Below are 13538 nucleotides of genomic sequence, written 5' to 3'. Positions count from 1 at the left end.
ATATAAATATCTTTAATGATTTTAATACTTAAAGTAATAAGCTTTAACTTGGAGTCATTGATGGGACTGTAAAGAATGTGTATTTTAAAAACAAATTTTAGATTTAACCATTTCTACCCTTGAAGGAATGGTGAAATTGTTGAAACACATTCTCTAGAAAAGGAATAATCTGAAAATTAAATAATGATATTGTACTGTAAATAAAAAAAAAGTGACTAGTATAACATTTAGTATCAATATTGGAATTGAAATAAATTAAATAAGATTAAATAAATAAAACTAAAACATTAAAAAAATAAAATGTAATCAAATCATAATTTTGATTTTGTGAATCTCTATTTACTCAGTTAAAACATTTTAAATGCTGAACTGAAATCTGAACTTCCTATTTTATAGAATGAAAGAAAAAATGTATTATTATTTCTTTCTTAGCCTTATTGATATTCCATGTGTTTTAAACTGAAGTTTTATAAAGAAAATAATGTATTCCCCATACCTCTGAATGTTCTCTTATGCAGTTTCAATCTTGAAGTTTTTAATGTCCATCTTAATTTTCTTTTCAATACCTTTCAAATGAAGACATTCTTCCTTTTTTCATGATTTTGACTTATTATGTCACTTCATGTTAGTTTTCTTTACAGTAATAAATTCTAGAAATAGTGAGCAGCTGTCTTCATAATGTGATCTAAATCTCTATATGTTGCTCAAATCTTGTATTTCATATGTATTGTGCATGTTCTTTCTTTTTAATTATTAATGAAGCTGCTGCCTTTTAACTGCTTATATAAACTGGGATTTTCTTTGATTTAGAGGATTTTTAAAAAATTTAATCTGGATGATTTAATCTGAATTTAAATGTGATATTTTTCAGCCTGTTGGTGTTGAAAACAGATCCATGTATTTGCGGGCATATTTTGGGACGCAGGCTCCATCCCTCCCCCTTTCCAGAGGACAAAGACTAAAATGGGTCAGACTCCGGAGAGCAGCACCAGCCATCATGTAATGTAGTTCATCCTGCAGGAGACAGAAACAAGATGCTAAGGAAGGGATCTGTGGCGTTTTAAAGCTCTCCATCATGTCGCCTGCACACAGCGTTTCTCCATCTGCATGTTACAGCCGGTGATGACGCGGACACGGTTATTTATCGGACATTTAACGCAGAAAAACACCGTTTAATTTGGGGGGACTCCGGTTTTTCATCAACATGTCCTCTCGGGATGGGTGAAGCAGCACACAGGGACTGAACTGGTTTGATTGGGATTCCTGCTGCTGGTGCTGCTGGTGGGCTCCGGTTTCCAGTCAAACACCGACTCATCAGACTGCTGCTGACCGACGGGAGATGATGGACGCCGAACAGAGTTAATCTGTGTCCTCGGGGGAAAATAAAGGTACAGCCGTGACTGTGTAGGGGAATCAGAGAACGGATTTCACCTACATTACACCGTGTTACATTATGTCCCAGCTGCAGCTGCGTTACCCGGTAACATCAGCACCATTAAAACCAGTGAAGCTAGAGGAGCCTGGTGGTCCACAGAATCACCTAGAAGCGAGCTGTTACACAGCAACAGATACCAGCTAACCCAGGGAGATTTTATCCATGTTTATGTAACTTATTATCTTATTAACATTTCTAAATTATCTTCTGATAGCAGCCCACATCTTCGGACTTGATGTAGGGAGACTGGGGATGGCTGTGACACTTTTTGCATTGCTCTGTTTCTTTAAGACAATTTCAAATCAGTCATATTTCAATATTTTAAACATTTTAAAGGTAAATTGGTACAACACATCATTCACACTACTCCTTTAAATGAATAAAGTCAGGGAAGGTTGCTTCTGTTCTCACTAAGTAAGAGATAATGTCTAGCAGAGTAACAGCCTGCTTACTGAATGTAACTTTTAATGATAGTAATAATAATAATAATAAAAGATTTATTTATATAGCAGCTTTTAAAAACAGGTTTATAAAGTGCTTTACAGAGTGCAAGACATAGCAAGAAAAAACAACACAAAAGTGCATGACAATGCTTTAAGATAAGTAGAATGAGTTAAGTAAAAGACAATAATAAAAACCATGCAGAAATTAAAATGTCAGTGGTGAGTTAAGAAGTAAAAGCACATTTAAAAAGTGTGTTTTTAAAAGAGGACAAGGATGTGGCTTGTTTGATCTCCTCCAGCAGGTCAAAGGCCCAGTCTTTTATTAAAAGACCTGCAAATAAATCAATAATACGACCATGGAAATATTGTTACTGTTTAAAAAACTATTTAATATATTCTATAAAGGAATAGCCTTTTAGTCATGTGGTTGGGACTGCTTTAACAGTAGCAAGTCTTTTAAAATCAGTCTTTTTAGCTGTTCTAACTCTCATTTAACAGCACAAAGCTAAGCACCTGATGATGATTTTTCTGCCATGTCACTGTCAGAGTCTATTATCAGGTGTTAAATCTACCCTCCACTTTTTAAACATCAGAGTAGTGTCCCACACCTTGTCCTGTCAGAAGTTAACTTCCTGTGCTTTTTTTCATCTTTGACATTTTTTGTCTTTTGTTTCTTCTCTGTCTTAGCGAACAGAGCAATACATATAATTTTTTTTTCAAGATTTGTTTTTTATTGGCAAAACGCAAACTTTACAATACAGGTCCATTATTTCAAACATATTTTCACATTTTAAACCTAGTCATGAAAGTATATATATCCACATACAGAAAAAAGAAAAATAAATTATAATAATATATACATACATAAATTGAAATAATAACTATATATATACTGTATATACATACATACATACATACATACATACATACATACATACATACATACATACATACATACATACATACACACAAATAAAATAAATATATAAGATAATAATGTTAAATAAACAGAGCAATACATTTAAGCAGATATTAGATGTAACAAACAGTATTTAGCTGACTGATGTGATCACACATAGTCTCTCAGAGCCTTTAATTGGGTTGTGTTTCCAGCATTGGTCTGTTCTTTACAGCAGCGTTCTGTTATACAGATATAACAGAATATAGAATGCCTTAACTGACCAATCAGATTTGAGTATTCAACACAGCTGTGTAATGAAGCCATTTGACATCAATAATTTAGCTAGTTGTCTAAATAAGTAGTAATATATATATATTCTTTCATATTTAACCATTAAGTACAACCTATTTATCATTTTCCATAAAACAAAGCACTATATAAAGTGGTTGTATTCATGTTTAAGTTGCCTTTTAGTGTGACACGAAAGTAAAACTTGGAACAAACAAGCGATTACCTCTTTTAAGGCGAGTTCAAGAAACATTGTTATTGTTTTAAGGACCCGTAACTCTCAAAAAACTGAACATGTTGTACTCGTTTAACTCTCACAATCTCATATTTTATTAGAATTATATCTGTTTTCTTCCAACCTGGCTGATTGTGTGTCTGATTCCTGCAGCAGTAAAGAAGATAAGGTGAACTAATTCTGCCTATCCCTCCCAGGAGACGGGGTAAAGTCCTGCAGCGTGGACTGTAGACCCAGAGACCCAGTGAGCATCTGATGGAGGACTGTCCACACCGACGGACTGGTGAGTTTCTGCTCCAAATACAACATGTTTTAAAGTTTAAATCTGAGGACTCATTAATGTGTCCGTCAACGTGATCCAAAGTGACCTCGTTCACTTTGAGCAGAAATCTAAAAATGGAAGCAACTCGGCCTCCTCCTTCAGGAGAAGTTTCCATTTTTAGATTTCTATTTTCTCTCGCAGATAGTTTCTAATTTGGTTCTTTTTGTTGTTGTTATGATCTAAGACAGATCTGGGGCTCAGACACGACAGGAGGAGGAAGTTTTAGTGTCGCACAGAGTCCAGGTTGTCACTGAGACGCTCTGATGGGAGTTTGAAGACTCAGAGTCCAAAAAAAAGTGCAGGTCCTTAATGATGTTTGGTTTTAAAACTTCGACAAACTAGTTTAAATTTAATGATCTGCTGTTTGAGTTTGAAGGTAAAGAACGCCTCCTGATGTGGTGTTACGTAATGAGACAGGTTTGCCAGATATTCATTCTTTTATCAGATTGAGTTTCCTCTTTGTTTTACTGTCTTATAGCAGCCTTGAATTAAGGGCCTCACTCAGTGTTGTTTAGCCGCAATCATTCAGCAGTGGTGACGTATCCAGCCCACTGAGGAAACTAGTAATCTCATCTTAAAGGCAATATGTTCATCTGATAGTTTAGCTTTCTGTTCTGTTTCTACATTCGAACCATGTTTTCCGTCTCTTCTTGATTCAGCAGAGAAACCTCTACTTACTTACTACGTTAACTTACAGTAGTGATGCTGCGCTCATGTCTGCAGGAGTTGTTATCCCACTTTGACTTGTGAGAATTTGTTGAATGTGACAATCAGAGCAAGGCCGAGCAGTTTATTAGACATGCGACATGTTTCTGAGCTTGTTCACTGATGCACAGAGCAGGTCAGGTCAATCTGACACGAGCTCTTTCACATCACTTCGGATTTATGACCCATCACAGATCACACACGTTTCTGCTGCAGACAACATCTTCAACGAGGAGGGCCTTGTGTAAAAAAACATTTTGTCCTCTCTAAACATTTATGTTTAATTACATAGATGTCTGTTGTATTCACAAAATCTTTAATAGACAAGCTAATTCCACCTGAGATCTGACTGTTATCAACACAGTAAAAATAATGGAAACAAAGCACACCTTCAAAAAACCTAAGAGCCTTTACTGCCACACGTTTTATTCAGAAGATAGGAGTATCAGCATTTTAGTGCTTCAAGTTCTGCTGAGGTGAAATTTAACAGTGACTGTAGTTTTATTAGGAGCCAAGAAGAAAATAGAAAATTCTTCCTTGTCTGTTTTGAGTCCAAAGTTAGTCAACAAAAAGCACATGGAATAATATAACTACAGTTATTTGATTAAAGCTGTTTTGCATTTTGAAAGGCACACAACTTTGAGTATTATTAGAAAAATAAACAGAAAATAAAAATTTAGGAGGTGCTGACATTTTTGAAGTTGTGAAAAAGGGTTCATGATGTTGAAGTTCTGCTAAAGAAAATAATTACTTTAATTTTGAGCAGACCATTCAGAGTCTGTTATCCACGTCCCTTTACACTTTCATTCTTCATTTCTATAAAATAAAGAGAGAACATTATGAAGGAAAGAAGATTTCAGATATAAGGGCCTGTGTCCACTGACTGTTTTTAAGCTGGTAGTGTCTGTTTTCTTAAAATCAAAGCAGTTCAACGTTGTCACCACTCTGCCTTAAGCACAAATTTGATGTGTGAATGAACAGGGGGAAAAATGTGTCTACAAAACGAAAAAGCTATGTAGGAAAGAAATGTGTCTGATTTTAGGGCCTGTGTCCACTGACTCTGAATTAACAGAGGAAAGAAAGTGATTAAATATAAAACTGTGTATCTTGTTTGTTTATTTTGTGTGTTCTATACAAACGAAACAAGAAAGCAAGGAAGGATAGTTGCCTTTTTTAGGGCCTGTGTCCACTGACTGTGTTTTTGAGCTGGCAGTGTCTGTTTTCTAAAAACCAACGCAGTTCAGCGTTTCACCCCGCAGCGCCGTAAGCACAAAACTGATGTGTGAATGAAAACAGGAAAAAAATGTGTCTATAAAATAAAGAAAGATGTGAGGGAAAGAAAGTTGTCTGATTTTAGGGCCTGTGTCCACTGACTGTGTTTTTGAGCTGGCAGTGTCTGTTTTTCCGAAAAAAGTAGCACAGTTCAGCGTTTTAACTACTCAGCAGCTTAAGCCCAAAAACAGTGTGAATGAACAAGAGGAAGAAAGTGATTAAAACTAGAACTGTGTATCTTTTCTGTGCATTTTGTAGTGCAGTGTTCTATACAAACGAAACAAGAAAGCAATAAAGGAAGGAAAGTTGCATATTTTAGGGCCTGTGTCCACTAACCGTGTTTTTGAGCTGGAAATGTCTGTTTTCTAAAAACCAAAGCAAGTTCAGTGTTTCACCTGAATAAAATATTACTAATGAGTACAGGGGGGAAAAGTGTGTAAATCTGAAACTGTGCATCTTTTTTGGGTTGCAGTGTTCTATAAGATAGATAAAGAAGGATGTGAGGGAAAGAAAGTTGTCTGATTTTAGGGCCTTTGTCCACTGGCTGTTGTTGAGCTGGCAGTGTCTGTTTTCTCAAACCAAAGCAGTTTATAGTTACCACCACTCAGCGCCTCAAGCGCTAAAAACGATGTTAATGAACAAGGTGGAAATAGTATGTGAATATTAAAGTGTGTATCTCTGTGTGTATTTTGTGTTGCAGTGTATTTGTGTGGATCTCTGCCCTCTCGTGTTGGACTCTGATCTAATCCTCATCTCAGACCGTAGACCCGCAGACATGTCTCCTCCGGCGTCCTGTCCACACTGGTGGACGCTCAGGCTGCTCCTCACCGCTCTGCTGACGCTGACCATGATGACATCACTACCTGTGTCGGCTGTGGAGGCAGAGACGTGTTTCTCCAGACAGCATCAAGGCGTGATCGTCAACGTCAGACTGGCCTTAACCAGACCGACCACGGTGATGGACGCTCGCGCAGTCCGCTCCGAGAGGGACTGTGTGCTCGCGTGCTGCTCCGAGGAAGTGAAACCTGGTGAGACCTCCTGAGATGGACAGGGTCAGGGGGAGTCAAGGACGGGAAGTTTCATAAACCTTGTATCTAAACTTCAAACTAAAGGGACGAGGAACATCAGAAACTGCATCACGTTGTGTACAGGACCAAAACAAAACTTTCATTTGGCTAATGAGTTTTTTATTTGGAAAATTCAGGCCCTTAGTCCTCTGACTCTGCAACATTATTAATATTTTACGTCTCAGTGCACATTTAAAGCAACAGTTAGTGAGGAGCAGATGGACAAAATAAGTAATATGAATGTTCAATCCTCTAAAATACTCGTGTATTGAGTGAGCAGTAAATGAGAGATCACCAGAGACACTTTGAAAGTTTCTCTAAGATCATGACTCACCTTTTTCTCTAATCTTTGTATCCTCCGTTAGCTAAATGATTCATTAAAGACTCACAGAGTCTACAGAAATGACAACTCTAGAAGTTTCTGAACATCTTAAGGAGGAGCTGAGTCCCTGGGTTCATTTCAGGATCCGGTCTAGACTTCAAAAACACTCCCATCAGGTCAAAGCGAGACTCGTTGACAGGCTGCATGAAGCTTCTCGGGCTGAGACGTGACAGCTTTACTTAGAAATCTGCTTTCATCTTTTAAAAAACAGCACACAGATATTTTAGAAGCTGCACATCTCGTCAGTTAGAGCTTGGCCACGTAGTAAAAATAGAAAAATATCTGACTAAAGAGAAAATCAAACAAGCATCATGGAGATCTTTTCACAGAGGAATAAAACACCTGATGTAACATGGTTCATTTACATAACTGCTGTTTAATACACTGTAAAGTACATCCTTTGAGCCAGGATCATACATGTACCTTACATGACTCCATGTTTTGTGCTTTTAAAGGTGCAAAGTGCAATATGGTCGTGTTCAACTCCAACAAACACGCAGGGGAAGATAACTGCTTCCTGTTCCACTGTCAGACGGAGCAGGACTGTCCTCTGATGAAGGCTCAGGACGGCATCAACACCTACGACATCTACAAAGGTAAATCCATTAAATATCCCTACCATGATGGCTTTTTAATGTTCTCTTAAAGGGTTCAGATAGATGAGAAAAAAATAGTGAAGGGATTGTCAGTATCAACACCATATGTGCTTTTTGGTGACTTTGGTGCTTCAAATGTTTGCTTGGATCCAACACAATACTCCAATTCTCCTTTACACACTGTGAAATGGTGTTAAAAGCAAAGAGGCCTTAAACCTGAGTTCTTTCTAATGGCCAGCAGGGGGCCATGGTCCTACTTCTCTGTTGATTAATTCCCTCAGTAAACATTTCCCTAATAGAGTCAGTGATATAATACAGCGCAGCGTATTGTGTCGTGTCATTTAGTGTCGCAAATTATTGTATTGTGTTGTGTCGTATCGTACCCTATTGTATTATATAGTATCTTATCATATCATGTCGTGTAATTTCATATCTTACAGTTTCGTATCGTTTCGTGTTGTTTCGTGTCCAGTCATGTCATGCCGTATCGTTTCTTGTTGTATCCAAGCGGCAACCTCCAGTCTAAAAATATGAGTCCAATGCGTAAGTGCTAAAAACTGCAGTTCATCAAGGAACCGCTTGAGGCTGGCTCCGGAAGTACAGGAAGTCACATACACACCGATTAAAAATAGACGATCTTTACAGCAGAAATAAACATGTTTACAGCCTGGTACAAAAGACGAGTGTAGTCTGGATAGCTCATTTCTCGATTGGCACACACTGTGAGGGGGGTGAATCATTTTCTAACGCTGCAATTTCAAAGATATTGAGATTACCAGTCTTCCAATGAGAGGCACAGCTGACTGCGGGAACACTGCAGCTGTTGGCTAGGAGGCTCAAACTCCGCCTCTTTACGTCACACTGGCTCGACAGCAGCAATATGGCTGCTGCCATCGATTGGCCTCAAAACAGCTCTTCAGAAACAGAGGGGTGACGTCACAGATCCTACGTCCATATTTTATACAGCCTATGGTTGTATCGCATCATCTCGTATTTTCGTGTCATATTGTATCATTTAGTATCGTGTCATGTCTTATAGTATACTATTGTATGGTATAGTATCTTATCATATAATATCATGTTGTGTTGTGTCATTTCACATCTTATAGTTTTGTGTTGTTTTGTGTCTAGTTGTGTCATGACGTATCTTTTTGTGTTGTATCGCATCATTTCATATTGTTTTCTTGTCATATTGTATCATGTCGTATCGTGTCATGTCATTTCTTATAGTATCCTATTGTATTGTACTGTATAGTATCTTACCATATCATGTTATGTCGTATCGTTTCATATGTTATAGTTTTGCGTTGTTTCGTGTCCGGTCGTTTCATGTCGTAGTGCTTCGTGTTGTATCATATAATTTCGTGTTGTTTTCGTGTCTCATTGTATCATATTGTATCGTGTCATGTCGTATCTTATCCTATTATATCGTATAGTATCTCATCATATTATGTTCTGTCATTTCATGTCTTATCGTTTCGTGTTGTTTCGTTTTGTGTCTTGTGTTGAATCGTATTGATTTCGTGTCATATGGTATTGTGTCGTATCAAATCTTATTGTATCTTATCGTATTATGAGTTGACTGGTTGTTTGATTCCAATAGCTTACCATGCACGTGATAGCAGCTAACCCCACCCAGCCCTTCCTTGTCCACATCAGCTCCACCTGTTGGACCCTCCCAGCACCTTGAATACAATAGTGACAAACCCAAGGCTTTCAAACTTTAGTCCTCAAAGTAATGGATGATGTCATGTTGGTGGCTATTTCAGACAAGTGCTTCATCAGTTAGTAATATGTCTGATTGTTGCCTTTCACTGCCCCCTGCTGGTCATAAAAAAATCCAGCATCTTTTAGAATAACTCTTTCTTCTTTCCTCCTCAGGTTTGATACATCCATCCACAGTGAGACCTGCCCCAGTGACAGCCACCGCCTCAACCACCACTACCACCACACCAGCTCCAGCCAGACCCACAACGACACAACCCACTACCACCACACCAACCACCACACCAACCACCACCACCACCACCACCACACAGAGTACAACAAGGCCCACGACCACAACCACCACAACAACAACGGCACCAACAACCCCCACGACTACCACACAGGCCCCCACCACCACCACAACGAAAAAACCTCCCCCCATCATCATCATCGCCACCATGCTTCCAGTCACTCTAGAACCAACCACTGTCCCAACAACAACAACAACAACAACAACCACAGCAACCACAACAGCTACAGCACCTTCTACAACAACCACTACCACCACCACTACCACCACCATGGTGAGAAAACCGAACAAACCCAGCAGAAAGCAAAACAAAACCATCAAGAAAGCAAGACCACATCCTGCCATCGCCGCCACCACCACCTCTGCCCCACCACCTCACCCTCCCACAGCACCACCTGCTGTTGTAACGGCTGCACCAAGAACTACTGAGAGACTACAGCCGAGCACTGAAACTACTACTACAACACCCGCTACTACAACCACAACTTCTACCACCACTACTACCACCACTACTCCTGCGCCTACTACATCTACCACCCGTCCTACTACAACCAACACCCGTCCCACTACAACCACCACCCGTCCCACTACAACCACCACCACTACAACTACAACTCCTGCAACCACTACTACAACTACTCCGCGTACATCTACTACAACAACAACCACGACCACCACTGATCCACCCACGTCAAGGGCGACTCAAGCAGCAAATTTAATCATCGTCCCCAAAGACGCCATCCAGTCCGACCCCGCCTTCCAGAACTCAAGCGTCAGCCGGGGGAAAGCGGTAGCGGCAAGGGGGGCGGTGAAAAGCGGCGTTGTGGCGTTCATGGTGCTCGGGCTTGCCGTGCTCACTCTGGCTCTGGCCGTCGGTGGGCGGAAAGCAATGGAGTCCTTCGACAGACGGCATTACACAAGACTGGAGTTGAACGACCTGCACTACGAGGTGTGAGGAGGGACAGAAACCTCTCTTTGGTTTTTATGACGGGAGCTCAGAAGGACAAAAAGCAGGACTTATAATGAGTTCATTTAAGATTGTTAACGTTTGTTTCTTTTTTTTGACATTTTAATTTTTTAACAGCACAAAGTTACACGATAATGGAATGTCTGCTTCACGATGGTAAAGAGGCGTGCCTGAGGAGAATACTTAATTCTGATTGGCCAGAGGGTGTGCATTACTTTGTAATAACCACACAGCTCTAGCAAAGGGTTATTGACATCAAATCATTATGTTCAAAACCTTACATATGACCAAACGTCTCTTAAAATAAGACTCACACATTTTTAAAAATCAGCTCATTTTGATTATTTGACGAATACGGTGATTGTGATATGACCGGCAATATTTAAAGGAATCATACATTTCTACATTATTCTCATTTTTATTGAGAAACAATCTTTGGTTCAAAGTGATATTTTGACTCATATTTGGTTTTCTCTTTGAAGAGATTAGAAAATTATGATAAGCCATATCTTTCAGCCTTTATTGCAAAGGTGTAGGGAGGATAATGCAATCAGTCCTGTGCGGTTATTAACAATAATGCACTGTATGAAGACGAACCTTCTCACGCCTCTGCATTTTACATGTTTTATTCATCACAAACTATTCTCTCAATTTTTGAGTTAAACAGAATTTAAACACTCATTGGATAATCTAAAAATGTGTTGATACAAAGCTATAAAAAGTATTCTTCTTTCTCCTAATTGTGGATGATTTTTATTCAATAGCCGATTAAGTTAAGATAAACTCTGTTTTGGGTGACAAATCAGGAAACACTAGCCACATTTTATCATTTGCAGTCAATTCTTCCATATATCTCTCCTGAGCATGAATGGACTTATTTACTTATTGACAGCTGTCTCAGGATAAATTCAAACATCATTTTGACAAAAAAAAATCTGACTTTTTCTTAAATTCTTTCCCTTTTGATTTGATTTTTTTAGCGATATATCTGTGTCGCCAAAAATGGAACAAATCATTTGTTATCATTGCATTATTTCAAGATTGTGTTTTGTTTTATTTTGACACATCACACCATTACTGGGAGAAAAATGACATTTTAACAATGTTTTTTCACAACAAATAACTTAAAGTGGCAACACAAACTGTTTGCGTTATTATCATAAATCCTATCACAAGTTTTGAAGTGAAAAAGCTTCAAAGACGAGAATAATGAATGATGAGAAAAGCTTTGAGGTTTGCCGTGACGTGTGCACCAAAATACCATTTCAGGTGTAATAATTTAAAGAACAAGTTTTGATTTATAGAGGTTGCATAATGAGATGCAAATATCAATATAAGGATGATCTCAGTAAAAGAAGAAGCTATTTTTGTCATGGCCCCTTTCGGCCTCCGTAGAAGTCTGTGTTTGGTTCTAAAGTTTAAACTTTTCTCACATTTCTTTGACTTTTTGGATTTTATTGCATTCTGACTTTAAATCCTGATTTTGATTTGTGTTGCTTTAAAGCTAAGTCTGTGCCGGAGAATGAGTTTAAGAAGTCTTTATCTCTTTTGTAACCTCTTTCTGATTGATTTAGGGTAACATAACCGTCAGCTGCCGATGGAAAACAAAGAACAAACAGCAATATTTTTATCCGTGAATCTCAGGAAGCCTCTGAAGTGGAGCTGATGTAGAGAAACTCTGGATCGTACGGGCGGACTCTGATTTGTACATTCGTCCTTCGTGGTTCGAGGCCCTTCTTTTGCCATGGGGTGAAGTCACCCTTTGTGTATAAGACGTACACCTGCATGTCTTTTTACTTCCACCTGCTTCAGCCATACGAGCCTGTGACTGCTTCAATCACACACTCACTCTCTCACTGTGTCCGTTTTGTATTTTGTCCACATTTTTCTTCTCTCACATGTGGATCAGAATTTAAACGATGGATGCAATTCTCTGAAAATCGATGCACTATTGTATCCTGTGTTTTTTGATAAATATGATATGCTTCTTTTTGAATATTAGATTGTTTTTCATAGGTAAGAGTACACTGGCCGCGCACTATTTTCCTATAATAACTATGTTTGTATTGGATGTCAGCGTTTAGGGGGGGGAAGACCCAAGCTGCTGTGGCGTCAGTCCATCACCAGGGGGCAGCAGCAGCCTGATGAACGCCTGAAGCTGCACTGTTTGACTTGTTTTCACTTTTCTTGCTTTAAACTTTTATTACAGTGTCTGATTAATTACATTGACAGTAACAGTTTGGTCTCGTTTTGTGAAGTGATGCTTTTGCATAAGTTTTGAATTTGATGTTTTGTTCTTATAAGGATTAAAAATGTGATTTTTGACGGAGGTGTCGGTTTACTGAGTTCAGTCTGCAGCAGAGGAAGTGCTGGGAAGTGTATTTACTTTCATGAGTTAGATTAGAGTCAGTTGTATCAACCATTATGTACTTAAAGGTAGAGTTTTCACTTTTACTGCGCTACATCAGCCGACAGCTCTTGCTTCTTTTTTTCTTTTTTAAAACATCTTTTATTTGGGACACAATCAGAGCAAAATACAATGATACAAATTCAGAATGTAAAATGCCCGTTTTATCTTTTTTTTTCCCAACAAAACAATTAACATTTTCTCTGCATTCAAAGAAAATTGTAATAAATCAATTTCCCTCTTTAAAATAATCAGATACAATGTTCTGAATAGAGTAGTTACCAGATGGCAATGGAACTGATGCAACAAACAAAATTTAATAAAAAAAAAAAAAGCTTGAGCTTCTTATCAAGCAAAATTTTATTTATGTTTTCATTTTTTTAATAAAACTTTGTTTATTAGAACTTTTTTGACATAATTTAACAGTTGTGTCAAACACTTGTAATTGACATGATCATATAACAATAACAATAAGACAATACAATTCTTAAATAATATCAA

General features: G+C 38.3%; 1 protein-coding gene across 1 annotated transcript; it reads left to right on the top strand.

Annotated features, from left to right (window-relative positions):
* The first annotated feature begins 862 nt into the window (after positions 1-862).
* On the top strand, positions 863-13355 carry mansc1 (MANSC domain containing 1). Its single transcript, XM_034673766.1, has 5 exons — positions 863-1388; positions 3500-3585; positions 6302-6629; positions 7506-7646; positions 9528-13355. Exons 3-5 carry the CDS (start codon positions 6377-6379, stop codon positions 10616-10618), a joined length of 1485 nt encoding a protein of 494 aa, XP_034529657.1. The 5' UTR covers positions 863-1388; positions 3500-3585; positions 6302-6376; the 3' UTR covers positions 10619-13355.
* Positions 13356-13538: the final 183 nt, after the last annotated feature.

This window comes from Notolabrus celidotus, chromosome 21 (assembly GCF_009762535.1).
Source record: "Notolabrus celidotus isolate fNotCel1 chromosome 21, fNotCel1.pri, whole genome shotgun sequence".
Taxonomy (NCBI): domain Eukaryota; kingdom Metazoa; phylum Chordata; class Actinopteri; order Labriformes; family Labridae; genus Notolabrus; species Notolabrus celidotus.
Note: the sequence above shows the minus strand (reverse complement) of the source record. Positions and strands in the feature narration are given on the sequence as shown.

Bases quoted from the DNA above. Each gene is read 5' to 3' on its own strand.
- mansc1 (XM_034673766.1), top strand. From the start codon at position 6,377: ATGTCTCCTCCGGCGTCCTGTCCACACTGGTGGACGCTCAGGCTGCTC. The intron at 6,630-7,505 runs GTGAGACCTCCT...GTGCTTTTAAAG, and splicing joins CTCCGAGGAAGTGAAACCTG to GTGCAAAGTGCAATATGGTC. The intron at 7,647-9,527 runs GTAAATCCATTA...TTTCCTCCTCAG, and splicing joins CACCTACGACATCTACAAAG to GTTTGATACATCCATCCACA.